At 37.7% G+C, this 22,697-nt stretch overlaps 1 protein-coding gene and 1 pseudogene across 3 annotated transcripts in view; both read right to left on the bottom strand.

Annotated features, from left to right (window-relative positions):
• LOC594820 (zinc finger E-box-binding homeobox 2) overlaps window positions 1-21,629 on the bottom strand; it is a 33,305-nt gene extending 11,676 nt beyond the window's left edge. The window contains exon 1 of one of the 3 annotated variants that reach the window (XM_031000358.1): window positions 21,222-21,629. In XM_031000358.1, the coding sequence (XP_030856218.1) occupies window positions 21,222-21,297 (76 nt within the window). In that variant the 5' untranslated portion in view covers window positions 21,298-21,629. The remainder of the gene's footprint in view (window positions 1-21,221) is intronic. The other 2 variants (XM_011670584.2, XM_794244.4) reach the window with 2 other exon arrangements.
• LOC115929902 overlaps window positions 21,363-22,697 on the bottom strand; it is a 6,675-nt pseudogene continuing 5,340 nt past the window's right edge.

The raw sequence follows: 22,697 nt of genomic DNA, 5'->3' as shown, positions 1-22,697 counted from the left end.
ACATTATGACAAAACAGCAATAACCTTTTAAAAAATAAATATTAAAAACGCTATTTAGAACGCTTAGCATGTTTATAAAAGTGCCTCCCTTTAAATGTTCGTCCTTGATTATGAAGAGTATTTTCGCGTAAGTTTTAGCATGGTAAGGACATTCTTGTAACAGTTAATATTGCACATAATCGAATTTCCCATTTTTATTTCTCAGGCCGTTTTCTACATTTGACACGCCAACACTCGTACACACAGGTAATTTGTTTTCAAATTCAAAGCTCCTAATGTAGGATTCGACAATGAAATTTAGACATACCAGCCTACAAATGACTTTTGTTACACGCATTTTTCAATTGAGTGCAGGGGAAAGAAAAAAGGGAAGATAAGGTCTAGCGAAATTGTAGTTTTCCTGTCACTACTGTTGGTGCTGTGTACATTGTAAACAGGATAACCAAACATGATTGCCTATCGGTGGAGATCCCCCGACCGAGTGGCGCCACGTCACCATGACAACATGCCCCTCCCACCGCTAGATAAACGACGGAAGCCCGCGACGCATTCCCAGAGGATGTGTTAGTTTCAACACATGGATCCTCGTTTGAGCCCGAATATTTAGCTTTGGTTTCTCGTAGCGTTCGCAAGGTAATTCCACGCATGGGATTTGTTATTGGTTTCTTAGATTGAACTTGGGTTGAGACTTTTTTTTTACAATTACAGTACAAAAATAATACTTTCGACGTCGAGCAACGATGGCACTCAATGATAAACACCACAATACCTTTCAAAGTTCACCATGCACGATAAATGATTAGCAGGTAGTCACACCCCAATCACTTTTGTTTGTCATCACATTCCATAGGTGATTTTAACTTATTTAAGAGCTCCGTACGCTCACTGTTTCTTTTACATTTCAAGGTAATAATAATGGACCTTTGTCATTTCAGGTATGTCCTCTTTTTTTATACTGATAGAGTGTAGGGAAAGTTTCTATAATCATGTCGAAATTGAGATCCTGTTCTTTTCATGAAATTAGGTTGTTTTGTGTACAAGGACAGGTGACGCAAACCCAAAGTGGCTTTGTTTTATACAATCTGTGCTGTTCCTGTATCTCCGATTGTCTAACGAATATACCCCATCCCGGAACATTCTTTTCAAGGTAAATGCATGTACTTCACTGTTGAGTCTGTACCAATTATTGTTCCCCAATATTGGGGATTAGTATGAGATTAGAGACTAATGATTTCAAGGAGGTAATCAAGATTTTAATTGACCCCACTGAGTGGCAGGTGTCTGATCATGGACAGAGGGATTAGTGTTGAATGAATAGGACAAGGGAACAAACACCCCCATGAAAATACCACGCAAAGGGCGTTTTACAAAATTATTATCACGATGGCCAAGAGTGATCGCCGAACAAAGAGCTTCACGGAGATCATTTCTTTGTATATACTTTGTCTTGGTATTTTTAAGGTGATCCTCTAAACTGCTCTTGGTAGAATTTTAACTGGAGGTGGTTTCAGCTGTTTAAACTGTGTATGTTGTAAGTTTAAACTGTTTACAATCCCCGACAAAGAAATTTTTAGGGGAATAACCTGTGGAATCTTTTTTTTTCGTTGTTTAAGAGCCGAAACATGCATTATCTTCATAATACAGAATATGTTCCTGTAACACATCCTTGATAGAGAGTTACTGACTGAGCATTGTTCATTCTTCACGACTAAAACGTTGCACCTTGTCATCAGAATATGCCGGATCTTTGTCTTTGGACAGGGTATAGATTAAATAGGAGAACACGATTTCAAACTTCACCATTGATTACCCCTTAAATTGAGGTGGTAAACGTACTAAAAGATAAAAACATTGCAGACTATACAATACTGATTTGAATGAAAGATCCAGGATGTAGGCCCATATCTGAGTTGGTGCTCTAATTACACATTACAAATTTATAGAGCACCTTGAAAGATTAGGCCATTAAAGAAGATTTATAGATAAAGCTAGACAATGTCATTCAGAATCACACTCCCATAAAGAATGGGAGTTGAATAAGAATGTAAAATGTTGTTCCCCTGGTAATAGAAAGAAATGAAAGGGAAAAAACATGCACTTCTAAATTGTATCTATTAGTAGTTTCTCAGGTAATAAACGGTAATGATTATTCCCTTCCTCATGAATTTTACCAGAAATATATTTCGCTCTTAATTTCTTCCCTCTCTGCCCTTTCTAAACAAGCATTTCTTTGTGATAAATTACAAAGCCAAAATAGTCTCGCCTTTCATTTTAGTTTTTACGAAGAAAAAAAAAACAGACTGCGAGTAATGTATTTGTAGGGTAATAATCACCAGTGACTCAAATCTTTTGAGCCAATACGAGAGTACACATTGAACGCAACGAGAAACATAATGTTACCTTTGAGTGTCCCATGCGGGGCTCACTTTGTGCTGGTACACCTGGATTATTTGAGAAATATTCACAATAGCCAGCTGGCGCCGAGGTGTCGCCAGTCGAGAATCAATATGCGACACGGCGCCGCCCGCAGTCACCGTAAATCGTGCGCTCCGTGTAAAAAGCGTCCTTGTATTACCTGCGCCTGTTCTGTAACACGTTTTCATCACCCACTGCTCTTCCATTACGAAAATTTGTATATTTATCATTGCTTTGTTAGATTTTTAGTAGATCTACTTATTCCATGAAAGAAATTTGAATAACTACTTTAAACCTAGATCCTGAAGATTGTAATTGTCAATGTTTTAAGTTATGTAGCCGAAAAATGGAATAGCAAGGATATTCAACATTAAATTGAGCATCTAACCTGAGGTGCATTACTTAGAATAACGTCCGAAAACAGAATCTAAACATTTATTTTAATTCTCGGAGGTGAACGATGGAAAACCCTTGTTTTAAATACACCTTTATGATACCTGTATCACGGTGTCTGGCGATTTTCCCACCCAAGCGCACTCTTATCAACAGGCCGGACACATTTTGACCCGTACCACACAAATCTACGCGACACTGGCTCCACGATTCCATCTGGTGAAATGAACGAGCGCGAGACAGGCGGGCAGGGGAACGATGAAAATAAATACATACACACAAGTGCGCTTTGTGGCGGGTTGTCCTCCCGTCAAGTGCTTTTTGATAGGTATTTCATGTTGTTCCTTCAAAATAGTCTGCTCACAGACGTCCAAGAGAATAATTTTCTTCTAAAATAATTTCAGAATACATGTATTCAAATATAAAAAGAGGTCAATGTTCAAAACAAGAAGTAAAGTGAGAATCGTTGTTGATTTCTGTTTGTTGTTGACTTGAGCTCTATAAAAAGTCGGAACTGCCGGGAGGGAGGGAGGTAGTCACCCAGACCTGATTATTGAAATTTATATCGAATTTGTTTTTGGAATCGGATTTGTAAAATTGAAAAGTCTGAATCGTAGGATTGGTTACAGATATGAAAAACTTATTCTGGAGAAGGAAAAAAAGTTAAGAAACAGACAGATAATCAATGGATTGTTATAACTCATCCATAGCGATTTCTCTGTTGACGGTTGGCCAAGTTGAATAACAGACTGTTGATCATAGATGGTTATCACTTTGATAAATTAAGATATTCATTTCACCGACACATTTAAAAACAAAAATTAATAGTATAATTACAATAAGAATCGTGCCATAAATCAGTTTTTCTTAATTTATATTGATAACCAGCCTCAAAGTTTTAACATTTTAAAACAAACGTATCGAAAAACAACAGGTAAATATGCAAAAACAAAGTCTAGAAAGACTGTGTATTAAACCATGGTCAAATCATTGACTTTGTAATGATATGAACAGTCTATTTATGAATAAACCAGGTATAGATAGATAGACCGAAAGAGACAGGATACCATCAACGTGTGAATGGTTTCCTTTGCTTTCCAATCAGTGCCACTGGCGCCAGACTGTCTCCAGTCTTCATCAAGACTTCGCCGATAATTAATTACCAACACTCGGCTTGACCCATTAATTCTCAAAATCGAAATTCAACTAAGATTCACTTACTCGACTACCATTATGTGAATCCATAGAGAAATGTGTCACTAGATAAACATTTTCGCGATAATTCCCGATAAAACATAAAGGATGATTGTAGTAGGGTCTGAAGGTAGACTAAGGAGGTGGCGCCGCGATGTCTGAAGCGAGGTAAAGTGAGGTGAGTCTCAAGCAGCGATTGACATACATGTGATGGCAGTGATGGGTAGCAACCTTCCTGTCACTGTACTACACATATCTTATCGCTCACAATAAACAGGTTTAAAACCAGATAATAGCATATTTCAGGTGATAATTGTTCGCGCCGTTCGTTCCAAAGGGAAGATTGTGTCGATTAGGAGAAGGAATTACCTTGAATAACAACGCATTTTCTTTCATTTCTGTCCGTCGATACTTGATAGTTGAAGAAAAAAAGTTTATCATGTGGTTTACACGCGAATGATATTCAAATCACCCCAAAATTGAATAGATTTCAATAAGTTATTGAAGCGAAGTAATTCTGTTGTTTTCTTAATCTAAATGTACACAATCAGTCACTTTCTATGCCCGTTTATCTTGCCTTATATATTACGTAAACATTTAATTTAATAATATATCTGTAAAGCGCTTTGAGAGGGCCTTCGGTCCTGAAAAGCGCTATATAAGAACTAGCTATTATTATTATTAATAATTGAATTGCATTGAAACATTCAAGTCATTACAGGTCTAAGAAATATATTTGAACTTCTGGTACCTTCTATATTTAACCACTATAAGTATAGAGCAGATCCGGAGACTTTTAAAGGGTATTTTGATTACGTATTTGACATTCTGAAGGAAGTATTGAGGAAGAGGTTAAAGGGATGATTTAGATCCGATATTTCCTGTCTTTAGTACATCCTACCAGATCCAGACATTCGTCACAGGAAATAGAAACACACCTTCAAGATATGGGTAGTATTTTGATTACTGAGGTCAAGATGGAATCACGAGAGAGCAAAAACAAGAAGAAGGAAAGAAAGCAGAGAAATAAACAGTTAAACACACACAAAAACAAACAAACAATCAAACCAAAAATCAATTAATCCCGTTCTTTAACACTTTACGGTGACCATCAACAAAAACCCAACCCCAATTAAATATGATATTCGAAAATAGAACATAGTAACATATTTATTCTGAAAATTAATCGTCGTTTTAGAAACAGAATAGACAGAATATGTGATTCTAACATTAAAAAATATATAATTTGGGGTAGAAAAAACTACTTCCCGATCTCTTGTTCCTACCACCCTGCACGGTATAAAGAACAAGGACTTCTGGGTAACTCTCTCATCCAAGTACCCTCTATGTAGACATCACGACTTGAAGTGTCATTTTTTCGAGACATGCAGGCAGTTAGACTACTCCGCTGGATGATAAATAAAATGTACGTTTTTTTTTTCATCGAACAATACATTAAGGAGCACGTAATGAAGAAAAAATGAAGTGATAATGATAACCTTGTCTGCAACTAAATTATCAAAAGAAAGGTCGCTATAATTTATTTAACTCCAGAAATTTAATTTTGCACATCGGGGCACACTATTACGATAATAAAATATCCATAGCGAATCAACTTTGCATTTTGTTTCAACGTATTTCAATTAAGAATCAGTAATGTTGATTCACTTGTATAACATACCACAAAGGACAGGGAGAATTGTCAAAAATATCGTTACAATATATTTAAAAAACAATCATCCGATCTCGCTAAAATAAAAGAGCTTGTAAACAAGTTTGCAGGAAGCAATGGGAGGTTATAGTGGTCTTCATAAAACGGCGCCCGTTGGTATCTAATAACTTTTATTGTATACCTTTGACGATGCGTATTGATTTCAAGTCGGCTAGACGTACATCCGGGAGGTTTGAATTTCGTTTTCTGTCTGCTTCGCCGTCGTCGTGTTCTGTCCGCTGTCCGTCCGGGAATGTTTGTCCCTACGTGATCGAATCACTCAAAATATCGTGGTCATGTTGACCGTTATTTTACTGTCCCTAGAATTCCACTCTTTATTCAATGGTCAAAGATCTGTTACAAGAATTCTACTCTAAATTAGAAGTTCAAATACTTACTAAACTTACTAAAATTGAGCTATCACATTCTAATGGGAGTTTTAATGTCGGATGAAGGACAATTAAGATTTTTTTCTTCCACTTCCTGACTCAACTTTTAAAACTGGACAATAATATTAAACTCATCAAAAACTCTCCTAAATACATGCAATAGGAGCAATTTCAGCCACAATATCTAATAGCCGATTAACTTTTTATTCATTTATATCTTTCAAAAGGGAAATCCTTTCAATTTCTACTTTCAAAAGTGAAACATGTCTTCCGTCCTCAGTCACGTGCATAATTGTCTTTGGCTTTTGGACATCAGCAGTTTGTTGAATTCGAAACTACTTTGGCTAAGCGTGGGGCTTTTTTGAAATAAGTGCTTTTAGATATAATTACTGTAATTACTATAAACTGGATAAATAATTGTTTAATAATATGATTAAGGTCACGTAACCTCGGCTGGAAATCCGTGAAACATTATCAACTAACACGAGAACATATTTAAAAGGTCGTGATATAATTCTAAATATGTCTTGCCTTGTGGTGAACAAAAAAAGTGCATGAAATATATCAAATGAAAAGTTGAAAAACAGATAAAAACGAAGAAAGTTCGCAATTTCAGTGTCGTTTATTTACAATGTTCTTTAAGTTTCAAACTCAGGCCTTTCACCACGCGAATAATTACCTCATTATTATACTTTTATACGTGAGAATCCTCTCACAACGAATCGGATTTCAAAATAAGTTGTTAAATTTCATTTCTTGATGAAAGCTTCCGCCATTGATAGCATTTTAGGTATTTCAGTTACCTTCTACACGATGAATAGGTTAATATAATCGCTGGCTTTTATAATTTAACACCGTCTCAATCTCCTCTTTACATAGAGGCACTGTTTCCTTCCAAAAGACGCAATTTTATTGTGTTTTTTTGCAATAAATACCCGAAAGAAACTTTTTCTTTGAAAGGTTTGACAAGATGGATTATTTATTTTGAACAACAAAACGATCATGATTGTGCTTCAAACAGTCGACAATTTTAAGTACCAAAAGAAAAGAAGGAAAAGCACCACCATATTTCCAGCTCTGAAAATTGAAGTAAGCTCTTTTCCCCGTTTGTTTTATACAAGTTGTATTCAAGAGGAATTAACACTTGAAACATCACGAGACTTCAAATTTCCGCCATTTTTGTATCGAATTCAAGTGCACCTTTTTTATGCACGCGTCAACAAACGAAATTGTATATCTTACTTTTAAGTATGTTCAGGAGTTGTGAAAACTATCCAATTACTATCTTTTGCTTTCGAATAGTTACAGGCAGCTTATACAAACAAATCCTATTACTAAAGATTAATCGTTTTTGTTTTTTGCTTTTCATCGTATAGATTCGGCCAATCGGTGTATAAAAGGGGGAATCGAACTACATTATATCGCATAATTCAAATGATTTATATATCATAAGAATGTACAAAGAGCAAATATCATGCTCATCCGATCAAAGCCACTTCCCCCAAAATGAAAGGAAGATCCCATTGTTATATCAAACCAATCTAGCACTAAATTAAATCGATGCATTTTTAGGCAAACATGTTTTAAGTTCGTCAGATTTATAAAAAGAAAAATGAAAAAAGAAAAGAAATGAAAGTTCGGTGAATTGATTTTCAGTTATGATTTAATTTGTTTATAGAACCCTAGGATGAACATCAACGTGTCAAAATATAGAAGAAGATATAAACCATACAGAGACAAGAACGATAAAGCCTCCGATAAAACAGATCTATAGGCATTTAGCTGGCGACATCTTGCGGGGATACAAGAAGTCATGGTCATTTCCCCCGACACACAGGCGAGGGATCATGCCTCTAAGCGCCGCTGGCTCCATCATAACGCTAAATATACAACGTTTTATAATATTGATGTCATATCCCCGCGGAACATACCGAGTTAGTACGGTTCAACTAGAAAAAATAATGCTCGGCATGCACTGCCGCCACCTTGTCTGGGCACGCAGCTCTCAGCCAGTCCGGCGCCAGCCCGCGATGGGCAAGGGGGGTATGATGCAGGTACTAAAAGCTTGCCCCCGATCAACAGTTTCACAGCTGGAGGAATTCAATGTAAAGCGAGACTGTGTCAATGTTATCAGTGACATACCAATCTTCTGGTTATGAGCCCCCTCTCTGAGGTGAATATTTCTTTCCTTTTCTATTTTGAGACTGAAAACAAAAAAGAATATCGAAAGCGGTAACAAACATTGATACTTTCGATAGTACCGGTATTTCTTTTCGATGAAAATTCCAGTTTTAAGAATCATGCAGCTGATCGTGTTTTTAAGTCATTTGAATTAAAAAAACGGCTTCCAATATCATCTTAATGATTATCATCGTAATCAATTAATCAAGAGCATTTAGATTTTGTGTGGTATATCCTTGAGCAGAGTTTGGAGTGAATTAAATCCGATTTCTAGTCTGAATTCTAGGCTAGATACCGAAGGAAAGAGAGAATGTCCAAATCCCCAATGAGGTGCAGGGTTCCGACTTCGTGTCGCCGTTTGAATGGCGTCAGGTATAAACTGCCCGACTTCTATTTTTATTAGCACGTTTGAAGAATGACACGTCCTGTTCATACGAAACGGTGAACCGATGTTTAATATTTACATGCATTTGTCAAAAATTTGAAGTCTGGTGGCGGAACGGTATAACCTAACCAAAAGTCTGACATTCTTATACCTGGAGGCATTTAATAAACAAATTACACTCACCGCAGCCATGATCCATATCATATCAAACAAATCATAATAATTAGATCGAGTATAATGGAAAGTACAATACAAGATCATATATTCTTTTGCTGAATATAACATGAATAGGCCTTTATTACATAATACTTGTTCGTTCGTGTCTCCTTTGATCAAGATAATAATGTAATTATGCTTTTACATAATACTGAGCCTGGTGAACACATTTTATTCAAAAAAATGCAGTTGACGATTAACTTACTCTGTTCACAATGATGTATATTTCAGATGTATTGTTATTTATAGGTTTATTTGTTATTTTTTGTTTAATACATACTTGTTTGTCATTGTATTTTGTTTGTTATAGCGCTTAGAGACTTAGTTGGAAAGCGCTTTATAAGCACCGTTTTAATATTATTATTAATAATCCTTCTTTGGTGTCTTTGCCGCCCCCCTCACATTGAGAACAATGTATCACAATCATATTCGTCATAGTATATAGGCACACACAAAGCATTCCTTATTTCTGAATAGTGTAAATGGTATGAAATTATGTTATAAAAATCTCGTTTCTGCTCTGACAGATAGTGTTGATATATATTAAGATACAAAGATGGGACAAGTCAGTCTGGAAGGAAGGCTTGGATGAAAAAGAGTGCCCGAGATAAAAACGGGTAAAATGAATTAGGCGGCTCCAGTAGTCTGTCTCGTCTGACAGAACGTGTAAATAAAAATGGCGCGAAAAGTAATCAATCTACAGCTCACCGATAACATTAGTGAGAGCATTGACTTCCAAGACGGGAAACGAAATGCTCATATTTACCTCGTCATGCGAGCATTATTTCATTTTGCCAAATCTGAGAGTACTTGGGGCGATCGATGAGGTAACCAGCGCAGTGCTGCAACCTTTTTTGTGTTGCAGCTCAAGTGATGATGTTATCATTCAGCAAATATTATCATGGTCTTTTATCCTGAAGGAGTTATGACATAAGACACTGTCTTGAAATATTTTCCTGGCATTGATTTATTCTTTAACACGACGTTATGAGTGAAAGTCAACATCCACATCTTGAGTTTTAAGCCCACACTTTATTTACAGTATACGTTTTTAGCTTCCTTTTTCTTTTTTATCTCCCCCCCCCCCCCCCCTCCCCTTTGAAAAAAAACTTATTTACGTCCGAAATGAGATACTTATTTTCCACTCGTAGCCTAATTAAGATTCATACTATATCACAAAATTACAGCCTACCTTTCATCTGTCTACAGGCGACCGAAATGAGAATGTTAAAAGGAAATAAATGTCACTTTCATCTGCATTAAATCCCACGTTCTTTAGACGTCGTACCGTTTAACGTTAATTGCTGATCAAAGGACCGACTATCTGACGGTACATGGTTCAAAGGGATGTGCGACACCCATCCGAACATTAACCGTGATTGAAGTAAATTAGTTTTTAGACACAGCCAAGCCCACACTGAGGATTTTATCCACGCTGCCTGAATATTGGTAGAAGAGAAAATTGTTAACATCAGATTGAGGGGAAGATGCGGGAGTAAAAGATCGAGCCCCAAATTTGGATTTCAACCAGTTTCAGCCGTGGTATAGAAATGGTGGTCAAGCTCCTTATTTTTTTTTCTTCAAATGTAGAAAAGAATAAAACGGAATAGAAACTTCAAAGGAATGAAAATGGAATGGAATTGAACGGAATCGAAGGAAAATTGATAAATGGAATAACAGAATTTTAGCCCTACTATACATCTTGATGATCTATCAGAGTGTTGGGGAGGGGGGCATAGGGGTGAGAGCAGTGAAGGGGTGCATGGATGCCCCCTTCCTGAAGCTTCGATGACAGTTGATAACGGGAAGTATTAATTCATTCGAGTTAAAATCCGTGGAAGATAGTAGGTCCATGCACGTCTTACAACTCGTCACTTTGGCGCCAAACTGAAACATTCATGACACTCCCGGGAGAAGGGCATTGATTGAATGTTGGTCGCACCGGCACCCGCATAACACTTTTCATCAACTTCAAAATGCCTGCCCTGTTTTCTTGTATCGGGTGATTTACAATAATACAAAACCTGATACTTCACAATCATAACGGGTTGTGTAAGCAGGTGTGGTATTTTGGACCCCATTTCGACTCACTTCACTGGACAAAATTTAATGTGAATAGTGTAAGTCGGTGGTGAAATATTTAGCATTTCATACAGGTATTGGTTAATGAACACCATGGAACAATTAACAACGGGAGAATAGAGAGATAGAGAGCGAGAGAGAGAGAGAGAGAGGGGGGGGGGGGGGGGGGAGGGAGGGAGAAGAATTTTGGACATCGCGCCCCAGCCCCCGCCCCAACAGGTAATGCAACGCCACCTATATCACTTACATTATAGACAAAAACTTTACTGAAATAACCATGCAATATGTATTTCCAATCCAATTATTGTTAAGAGTATCAATTAATCAATAGGCAAGCTCCTTTATCCGTTTCCCTACTGTCACAAAACCAAAACAATAATTATTATAGGTGACTTGATGGCACTTTTCATAAGATGATTCATTCGTATACGAATTATTAAAGAGCTTATAGAGTCAACTGACATTTTGTCTTCTTCTAAATCCCTGATCAAATATTATCTTTCTTTCGAACAAGAAGTTATGATTCATGAAGCCATTGTTAAATCCTAGCCTAAATTCGAAAATGTATGACTTTATGTTTATCGAATTTTGAAATGGGTCTTTTTACAATCAGACTGCAATTTTATACAGGCTTTTCTAATAATGACAATGCATTTTTGCACAGGGGAATACCGGAACTTCTCTACAAAATGAACGACAAATGTCAAAATCAGAGTGTTCAGAATGGTCCTAATACGTAAAAATAATAGATAAATAAACCAAATTACAGTGTTCCTTTTCAACATTGACCCCCAATCACAAATCCCAGCGGCCTCCCGCCACCCTCTCCCTCTAATCCATAAAGTGAGTCCAATCTCATGCAACGAAATCCTTACACGTCAACCTAGGCGACTGAAAGTCGTCTCTAGTCCCAAACAGCAAAATCAAACATTTCCGCGTATTTGTACGTGTTATCACAAAAATGATTATGGCAAGTTATTTCTCTGATGTTTAATTGCATTCATCTGTCCGTCCGGTGGATTACGCAGTGTTGGAATGATATGAGGGTTTTTTTTTTCTTCAGAAGTTCAGGGAATATCGTGTTTCAAAACTGGGGACACGGAAAGGGCTAAAGGATTTGCGGGATCTCGAAAGTTGGCAAGGGTATGAGTGCAAAATATCCCGTTTTTATCCCTCCTGTCTCCCTCCCAGAGTCCCATGCAGCAACCAAAGAACTAATTATATTGTTTCTATTGGGATATCTTTGTTTCTAAGACTTCATCTGCCATATAGCGTGGGGGAGCTAGGTCGCAATGTTACTATTAATTAATTATGTGAACAAATGTATAAAAATCGCATTGCATAAATCACAAGTGGACCGTGTCACGAGTGCAAGCAGATTACATTCATTGGTTCAACGAGCAGGAAAACTTGTTAGGACTCTCGACGCAGTAATGATTCATAGCGCCCCCTGCGCCAAAATGACGAACAATGTCGAAGGAGGATCTCTAGCTCCCTTTTCGGAAGAGGGGGGGGGGGGGGGGGGGGGGGGGGGGAGCTGAAGGGAGATACACTATTACACTTGTTATACTGTGCCGAGAGGGCAATATTTGTGATTTTTTGCAGTTCACTAATAGGTTTTTGTCCAGGATACTTTATGCAATTTTGAAATTAAAGACATCTTGTTTTTCTCTTATAATATTCCACTAAACAGAAATGAATCCGTTGCAAGAATCATAAAACATACCAACGCTTTTGAAGTTTCAGTAGGAAGACCAACCATGAAATCACAGGGTAATAACTTGTCAGATTTTGTTTCTGTTTAAAAGTATATCGAGTGGTAAATGCCGATAAGAAAAGAAGATGTAACACATCAGTATGGTTACCGCAATATTTCCAAAATCATACCAAATAACCGTCCTTTATTAACAGTATACAAAAGTGGTCATGTGTATTTCATACTCATATGATTACCCTTGTGAACACATCGATAAATAAGTCATTGCTTAAGCAAAACAAATTGTTTGTACACGAGTATTTTCGTCATTTTATCGTCGCGAAATTGTCTCGCACTCAGTAGGTAAAGAGACTTTTCTTAGCAGGTCCCTTGTTTACTCTGCTAATGCATTCAACCCGATTATTGGCATAAAGCAAACAACGTGTGCGCGTGTACTCTCGTGTCGCTTCAAACTTGAATGAACTCGCCGAACAAAGGCAGCCAGCGAGCTCAGCTAGCTGGCTTGAGAGCGAAGACAGGAGCATCCCGAGTGCCCAAGGACCGACTACATTTTGTACCTACGCTCCTGCTAACCCTAAGGTGTTGCCACGGCTGAAGATTGGCTATTTTCCACCGATCTGTGACGATTTGGGATTCATAAGAGAAGAAACAGAGAGGATAGGGAGGAGGAAGAAGGTGAGGATAAAGGACGATGGTCCATTTGCCATCTGTCCACGGTTCGACCACCTTTGGTCCTATTGTGCGGACGAGACAAAAGGACCGACACGCGTGTGTCGCGCTTCACCTCCGCCAATCAAAGGACTCCCTGTCGTGCGCCCCTTGTGAAAAACCATCAAGCCTTGACGAACCAACAAGGTGCACGCGAGCTGGCCAAAATTTAGGCTTATTTTCCCCTTTCTCTATATACATCCCATTTTCTTTAATTCTCTCCCTATCCATCCCATTTCTACCGTAATTATCGTCATTATTCAAAATGGTTGGCCAGCCCCCCGAGGGCGGTTGATCGGATTTGCATGAGGTTCGTCGAGGATAACAAAAATGTAACAAAGTTGCGCAGGAAATAGCTCCAATTTCCATGCTAATGAATTGACGGCGTGAGGTGCGGCCGCTACCTGAGCGAGTTGCGTCCGCTTCAGACAAAGAACCTCTTGCCCATCTCTTGTCCCAGTTCTTTATCAAGAGATCAATTAATTCGGCTTCAGCTCGTTTAGCGAAACAATTACGTAATCCTTGAGCACTTGAAGTATTAAAACGTCAATTATCAAAAGAACCCATTTTGGTCAAAGACACAGACCACAAAACTGTTTCATTCTATTCTGAGAACAGAACCAATCAAATTTCAAGGCATTCCTATATTTTCAGTAATCAAGGCTGTCTTTGTTACAAACTTATGTTTGACTAAATTACCTAGCATGAATGTATTATTCCAATTCACATTTGAAAAAAAATTAATGCGCTTTTGCGGTTGCGTATTCACTCAGTCTCGTCAAGTCATTAATATTCATGGTTTTGCAACATGCAGGCTTTCAAAACATAATTGCAAATCAGGGCTTTCTCATAATGTGCGCTTAATCCTCCCTCCAGGGAGCTCCACATTAGATCGGGTGTTCGTTCTGTAGCGTGTGCTGAACGAACGGTGAGCGGTTTTCGGTCTTCGAATATGCGTTTTCGGAAAGAACACGACTCTGCGGCCGGCCGAGCTCCTCGGCAACTAAATGGGTAGCGAAACCTTTTGCACCTTTCTCCACCTGCCGATAGCTAATCTGATGAGCACAGATGTGAAGAGACAATGGAAATGTATTCTGGTGCCGCCATGATCATTATCAGCAACAACTGATGAATGTGATAAACAAACATCAGCTGCTACTCCGCAAACTCCATTACGGATTAATAAACCTTTTGCTCTCATCCTCTCATTATCAGTGCTCAATGCCCGATGACCGAGAGTGAATTATTCATGAAATGGATTTCGAAACAACACAAAACGTGTTCTTCAGAACGCTCGCTGATTCCTATAGTGTACAATGTATACAAATTCCTATATCAAGCACCTGCTTTTTCTATATTTTTTTGCCATTCGAAGCTTTCATTTAGTTACTTTGGAAACTTGGAAGAAAGGAAGGGGGGGGGGTAAAATTATACTAATTAACAGTGGAACTATGTAATACCAAAATTTAATATTCTAGTTTCACGAAACATGAAACAACGCGTTTCAAATATTGAACGTGTGTCGTGTGACAATAAGAATGTTTGAATCTCGTCTTTCTAATATCATTTGACTATTGTATCATGATGAAAAGACCTTCCCATTTTCTTCTACCCATTAGATGTTAACGGATTACGTATATAGTTATTTTAAATTTTAAATTGACAACTTCAAGGTGCAGTTTTGTCTTTCGCCACAGATTTATTGCGCTATGTCTTCCCTTTCCTCATCTCGAATAGACTTCCTTGTTCTGATCTCTATTAGAGTGTTGTAGCCTACATTTTTATATTTCTAACCCTCTTATGCTCTTTCAGTTTTACTTTATCACAATTTCATTTTAAAATACCACTATTGTATGGTAAGCTACTCCATGTCCGAACAGCATACTTTCTACACAGCCACGTGGCGCCAAAGATCGTAACAGATCTTATGAATATTCATGAACCATCCTCAACTTGCGTCGTTGGAGACAAGTCAAGTGGGTCTCTTCTTCATCACCCCGTTTAGCCGCAGTTTATGGGGGATCATTTTCACCTAGTCTTCAAGGAGAAGACTCGAACAGAATGCACAGACATAGATCTAGAAAAGTCCATTTAGGTTCATAGAGATGAAAGGAGGTCGTTTTGTACTTTCAAAATAATGTTTCATAACAAAAATCAAAGGGCACATTCGTTCCATGCAGATCGAAAATGTCATAAAAAGCTTGCACAACCAATCTAAGTTAACGTCAATTTCGTTATCAAAACGTATGAATACAAGTATCCACACCAATGGAGAAACTAAACGTACCAACATTTCTTTACTTTTCATTTCATTTTCAAAATTCTATTTTCGGTACCCAAAATCTCTATACATATATATCAAAAAGTAAACACAATTTACATGATAAGCTGTGTTTGCTGCGGTCGAAAAGGCAGATGTGAGCTAACTTTATGACAATCATTTAAGAACAAAGTCTAACGACACAGACTGCCAGCTCTTTTTTCCCCTTCTTGTAAAGCATCGGTTTTCAGTGAACAAGATAGCGTTGGGTACATGTCTGATACCGCATTGGACACTCGAGGATCACATCGTCATTGACCACCATCGTATAGGTTGATATAAATACTGACTGGATGAGCAAGGTCAGGTATCTTTTAAAAAAATGTGAGGAGGGTAGCAGAAATACGAGTAGCCCTCAGCAAACCTATACAAAATCTAAATTGATCGTTCCTTCAACAGTGTTTACTGATTGGTTAGTGAGCTGTTGGTTGGATGGTTTTTTTTTGAAGTTTTTTAGACAAATTGTTATTATCGAATATATAATATTTAATTGACCATTAATCTCTGAAGTCCATTTAAAACTGTTATCTTAACGAAATAGTAATGGTTACTAATTCTTGTTAAATTGTGGAACATCTTGGCAACAACAGGCTACCGGGCTTGTACCGCTGTTGCTTTTATATATTTAATTTATGATTAATCGTTTGCGTATAGCTGATTTCCTCAATTGTTTTTCTTTTTCTTTACAGCAAATCAAGGATCAAAACGTAACCTTTAATCTGTTGATATTCTACATCGATATCATACATTACTACAAATTACACAATTCAATTTTGGGAAACAAAATTTGTAATGGTCTTTGTTCTACGATGCGGAAAACGGCCTTTCACGATTTTCATATTTTTGAGGGTATATTTTTGTCGGAAAAGGCAATTAGGACATCACATTTCCCGGTATTGCTAGACGTACACATTCTTCGAAGGAAATCGATATCGACGCTGAGAGCGGATATTATCGGAGACGTGAATCGTCGTCTGAGCACCTTTAATATATTGCAATCGAGAATCATGTTGAACATGGGGGAGTCGTCGCGGAATCTTTATCGAAAGGCCACGACGATTAGGAGTGCGTGAGATGACGATCGAAAGTCACGTGCGCCGACGAGGGAGACGGGAATCAAAATATGAAAATTAGGGTCTGTGATGAATTTAGAGGCAAATGAGGAATACTGAAATAACAAATTATATTTATTAATTAGAAAATGCATGAGGAGCGCAAAGGTGTGTGATTTATCTCAATATAGATTACTTGCAAATCAATCTTGGTAGAGGTATAGGGGAGAAGTAGTTCTGTAATTTCACCTAAGATTTGGATACAATACTGTTTGACATGACAAAAAGGTATGGATAAAATAATCGCTCAAACAGAAAGAGGGGAGGAGAAGAATCACAACGTCAAGGCCTCACAGGATCAAAACCTTGAGTTCTTCCAGCCCGATAGGAATTCATCCCACGACCAATTGCTTTCTCTCCCTCTCCCATCTCTTTTCTCTCTTCCTAATAGTAATTCCGTCGGCGGCGGGGGCTATGAGAGCCTAAACGGAACGTGAAAAGACAAAAGGCCATCGCACGGGGCACGAAAGATGCCGTCCAGGCGGATGAGAGCAGACTCGACGGCGCCACCTCGCCACGCGCGCGGAGGCCCGTCGTCTCGCATGCACATCAACACACGGGTAGCACGCAGCCAGCGACGCACCAGCCGGCGTCGTCCGCTATTTCGTCCTCGCCGGGTAAAATGCGTCCGCTAATACCAATGGCAGTCTTCTGGCGCCAGCCTGGGTTAAAGGTGTCTTACCAATCTCATGAAATGCACAGATCATACATCGCGACAGAAATCACGCAGTATCGCTTACTGCTTGTGATATGGGCATATTTACTTGGATATGAGATGAAACATACCCGGCTCTTTTTTCAGTTCAAAACAATGCATGCCATGTTCATGGGTATGTCGACATCAGAACTGATAAAAGAAGTATTATTGTCTTCTAAGTCTAATATTGTTGAATGATTGTTATCATGATATTCCATTAAACTATACCAACTAAATATTTTACCTGTCTTAATATTCAAGTAAGTTAATAAATATTTCATGTTTCCAATCATTTCCAATAAGTATTCAAGACTGAGAGCCAAATGATCTTCATTCGCGCTTCTAAAACATATTGTGGTAATTAACTTTTCTTCATATTCGTTCTTTCTAAATTTCCTGTATGAAATAGAATTATAACACCGTACAAATTCATCATTGTATTAACTTCATTGAATAGCTTTCTTCTTCAAAGTGAAAAAAATAATAATATAAGAAATGACTTAAATTAGAGTTTCACAGCTATATCCCCCCCCCCCCACCAGATTGATGTATAATGCATTTTGTGATACCACAATGACGTCTGTTTGCGTAAAGAATATGAAAGACCTGTCCCATAATAATTTGCTACAAAAGTTGCTAAGAAACGGATAGTAGCATTAAGAGCTAATGATCATCATTTCTCAGCACTGGCGACTGGTAATAAACCATCTGACGTGCACGACGAATGATTATCCCTTCAATCATACACGTACTGACTCCTAGTCTAGAATTACAAGACCTTGGTGTCCGAATACCACGAACAGGTGATTCGAGATGGAGAGAGGACTAGGACACTACATCCAGGCCACATCATGCTCTTATTAATCGGGTGTCCTATAGACCCAAACAATCCTGTGACCCTTCCCTTCCCATGAAGTTCATGAACAACTATAACACAATTTCCTTGCGAGATTTAATCAACATGAAATTTAATTTATATTAAGATATTTAAATATTTTAAATATTTTCATAGCTATATTGAAGCCAGTTTCGTTTTAGTTATTGCCGTAGAACTGAGGGGAAGACGAGAAAATGAATTACATTTTATATTCTTTTCTGAAAATCAGATACATGCCACTCCGTATACAGCTTGTAAATTAAGAGTTTGATAACCAATGCATTTCTATGAATGGTAAAAGCTTAAAACCCTTATTAGTAGATCTGGAAAAAAAAAAAAAATAAAGATGCGAGAAAAATACGAAGGAATTAAGAACGAGACAAGATGCTTTAAACACACTTATTCAATTTACTTATTTTTAATTTATAGGTTTGTTTGTGCTATAATTTTCCATTCCAAATATTACATCTTTACAATATCTTCAAAATAAAGCTGATTATAAAGACTATCCGTGCACATACACCTTCCATCAAGCAGCACAGAGCGATCTTCTTCGGAAGCCAGGCTGATAGGGGGACCATTATCGCTAGTGGGAGACGTTCTTCTCTCTCGCACGACTCCGGCGACAAAAACAAAGCTGCCCGACTCCGTGGCGCCTCGTTAATAAAATATGGAGCGACACCTGCGGCCGCCGTGGAATTGAAATTACAGGCGGTACGGTGAGTTTTTTCTGTTCTTTCCTGGAGGAGAATATTTCTTTTACCTTTCAATGCCAAGGCAAAGGTAAAAATGGCCATCCTTTGTGCTCCCATGCATGCAGACAATATGGTATCACATATCATTTTTTAATGATTCATCGTTCATACATGTCAGGTATAGGGCCTATAAATACTATAGCACAGGTAGATTGTCCGCTGTGTGAAACTTATTTCAGGTGTATAGAGATCGGAGAGATGCTTACAAAAGCATTTTTACAATAAAAAGATGAATAATAACAAATAAATCAATATAAAAGCATGAAATGAGAAATTACTTGTTTTTGTCCCGATAAGCAATTGCATTGCATTTACCCTACAGGCTGGTCGATGAAAGGTAAAGCATTTCTTGAAGCAACACACATTTCAGAAAATCAATACAGTTGTTTCAAAACTTCTATTGGAATACACAAAATGATAAAGATGCCAAAAGCCGCGTGTAGGAAATCAATGAAGAGAACAATACCACCGTTTGAAATTGAAGAAGCTTTGTCAGAATGAACATGCATGGTCTAACAGTAAATATAATAGAAAACCGAATTTATGGGCCTATAATCATAATGCCATATAGTAAGTAATTATTCTGTGACTTTTACACACCTTGTGAGATAAAAGACATTTAATGAGTGAGTGACATCGAGAAGGAAAGGCTTTAATCACTGACGATTAAGATATGAGAATTTGATAGTGATCAAAGAAGCAAATAAAAATGCTGGGGATTTTTCAAAACATTTTATATTGAGTTTAGTTTCTGTTTCATTTTCATGTCTATCAATATAGATCGTGAAAATTAAGAATAATTATTTCCTGTATATTTCGGTTACATTGTACTCTAATCCCATTTTATAATTCAAGAAATTAAATTTGATTTGGATTTTCATTTTGTTGTGGAATGAAAATTAGCACTACAAAATTAATGTTTGATAGAATCGATATAATATTTTGTTCTAAGGATTGTTACAAGGCCTGAACGTGTAATCATGATCAGATAAAGAATCTGAAATGTGTTCTCTAATAGATGCCTCTTTCATTTTTTTCCCATTTTTTTATTTGCAATGTATTGAAGTGAACTGATTTATCTTCAATGGTTTTAAATCAAAACATAAGGAAAAAACAGACGTGGGAAGGTAGCCTCCCCTTTAATGAACTAGTCAAGAGTTCGTTTATGTAGGTTTACTTTTGCAACGTTAATTTTTAGTACAACTTACAAGTTCTAATAATTATCAAAAGGTATATAATGTATCGTTCTGTCAAAATTATAATTATACAAAATCTACATTCTACAAAAAATATAGAAGAAAGAAAAAAAAGTCACCTGTTCTACTCTTCTACAATGGAAAATAGAAAGATATACAATGGCACACATTCATAAGGAATTTTGCAAACAACATTTTACAGCAAGCTCATCCTTTTAATACGCAGATGCGTTGTATGAATACCCATCTTTTTCATGCTGCATAGACACACAACTTCATTACGATCAAAGAAATAATGACAAAATAGCAACAAAAAATTATACACTTTCAAACAAAGAACGTGGAATTGAAAAGTTTGGTGTGAACAAACAAGGTTGGCGGACAATAGAGCCATGCTGGCGAACCCCAGCGCCAGGTGGACGGGGCAAGGAGCGCACAAAGCACCGGTGATGATGGCTTCATCTCAATACCAGCTCAGACACGTCTGATTTAAGTTCTTCTCCTAAATCGTTTATCTTAATTCTGAAAATAACATTTCTCTAGATCTAACTAAGCATATAAATGTCCAAAATCTGTAAAACATAAAGCCACAGAGAACTATATTTGGAACAAGCCTCACAACACTGCTGTAAGTGCTGCTTGTAAGTTTCGGAACGATGGTTGAAAGGTTCTTTCTCGTTGTAATTGGAATCTATTTTGTATTCAATAATGCATAATAAAATCAATGGATCGAAACTATCATTGATGGCTGGGTTACTAAACTGCAAGCATTGGAAATTGATAACCAAGAAGTATACAAAATGGGTATAATACGATATTAATCGAGTCAGCTCAGTATAAATTGATTATACGCTCAATTAAAACTAAACTCACCATTTTTTCTTTGAGGATTCGCTTGTTTTCTCCGCTTGCACCTGATTATAGCGGAATCTGCCATAGTAGCTCCCATACGTAGGTATGTTCCAAAACACAAGCCAGTCGGCAGAAGAAGGCAGAATCCCACAGTCCCAAATATCAGAGATTCTGCGGGGCCTAGGAATCACCAAGAGTTAAAAATCACATAAAGGCCAGATAGCGAGGTATAGAAGCTTAGGTATAGACGGTATGGTATACCAGGCAAGTTGTGGGAGGTTATCGGCCCTTATCACCGATCGCGAAGCTTGCTGCTAGCACACTGAAAGCTGGCTGGCGCCTAGCCGACCATCCCGGGTGCGCGACCGCCAGTCAGTCGCTCAACTCTCATCCATTACGTCACGTCAAGGGGATTCACGCTCCAGCGGGCCCTATCGCCAATCAACGCATGTTGTACACCGCTCTGTCTATCTTTGTAGTAGTATTCTACGCACACACACGGATATTTTTGTATTGCCTAAACCGTTGAGTGTGTGTCACACTTCGGGATTTGTGGTCAAACCGTGGCACGTGGGCCTTTGTTTACGTCGCGCGACTGGCTCTTCCCACAGCTTACCCATTACACACACTCTGCACACACACTCGATAGAGTCACTGGTTGACGTGCCTTGGGAAAACGCTCGTAAGGGATCATCTCAGAATACAAAATCAAAGAAAATGACATTCTTCTCATACCGTCTTTTGAAAATCCGTCTCCTGGTTTTCTTTGGAAAGGAGGCGAGGGTGCGTTTAAACAGTCGTATATCAAACTAAACTTCTAAAGTCTGAAGAATGTAAGCGATACCTCTTTAGTTTGAGCCCTCAGTTGTCATTTGCCAAAAGTTTCGAGCAGGTATATGAAATGCCGAGAAAAGAATGCCCCACTGCATAATAGCAAAGACTGTCTACGAATCATACAAACTTTAAGTTATTAATTGTTTTGAGATTGACTGTTACTATGCCTACTATATTTTACTACTGCTTCTTTACTACTACTACTACCACTACAATTACTACTACTACTTCTACAGTTCTACTACCTACTACACAACTTCTACTTCTAAAGGTAGTCAATTTCGCTTGCATGCCTAAAACAACATAATATAGAGATATCTTTCGTCTGGGGCAGAAAAAAGGCCAACATTAAAAGTACTCCCTACAATTTGGAAACCGATATCTGATGATATTCGACCAATCATCTTATCTTCTTTTTGGATCACCGTCCAGCAGATTCGAAGTCCAGCAAATTAATGCCTTGTGACTCATCTCTTATAAAATCAATGCATGACTATTTCACGAAATATCAATCTCGCAGATCGATTTTAACCACTAATCCCTTGTAAAGTATTTTGTTCATGAAATCAGAATGACTTCATTTCAAAACTGTTGATTATGTTAAATAATCACAAATGACGCCATTCATATAGGACCTACCTACTCGGTTCAGTTATGACAATA

Source organism: Strongylocentrotus purpuratus, unplaced genomic scaffold, assembly GCF_000002235.5.
Source record: "Strongylocentrotus purpuratus isolate Spur 01 unplaced genomic scaffold, Spur_5.0 spur5_scaffold_6, whole genome shotgun sequence".
Taxonomy (NCBI): Eukaryota; Metazoa; Echinodermata; class Echinoidea; order Camarodonta; family Strongylocentrotidae; genus Strongylocentrotus; species Strongylocentrotus purpuratus.
Note: the sequence above shows the minus strand (reverse complement) of the source record. Positions and strands in the feature narration are given on the sequence as shown.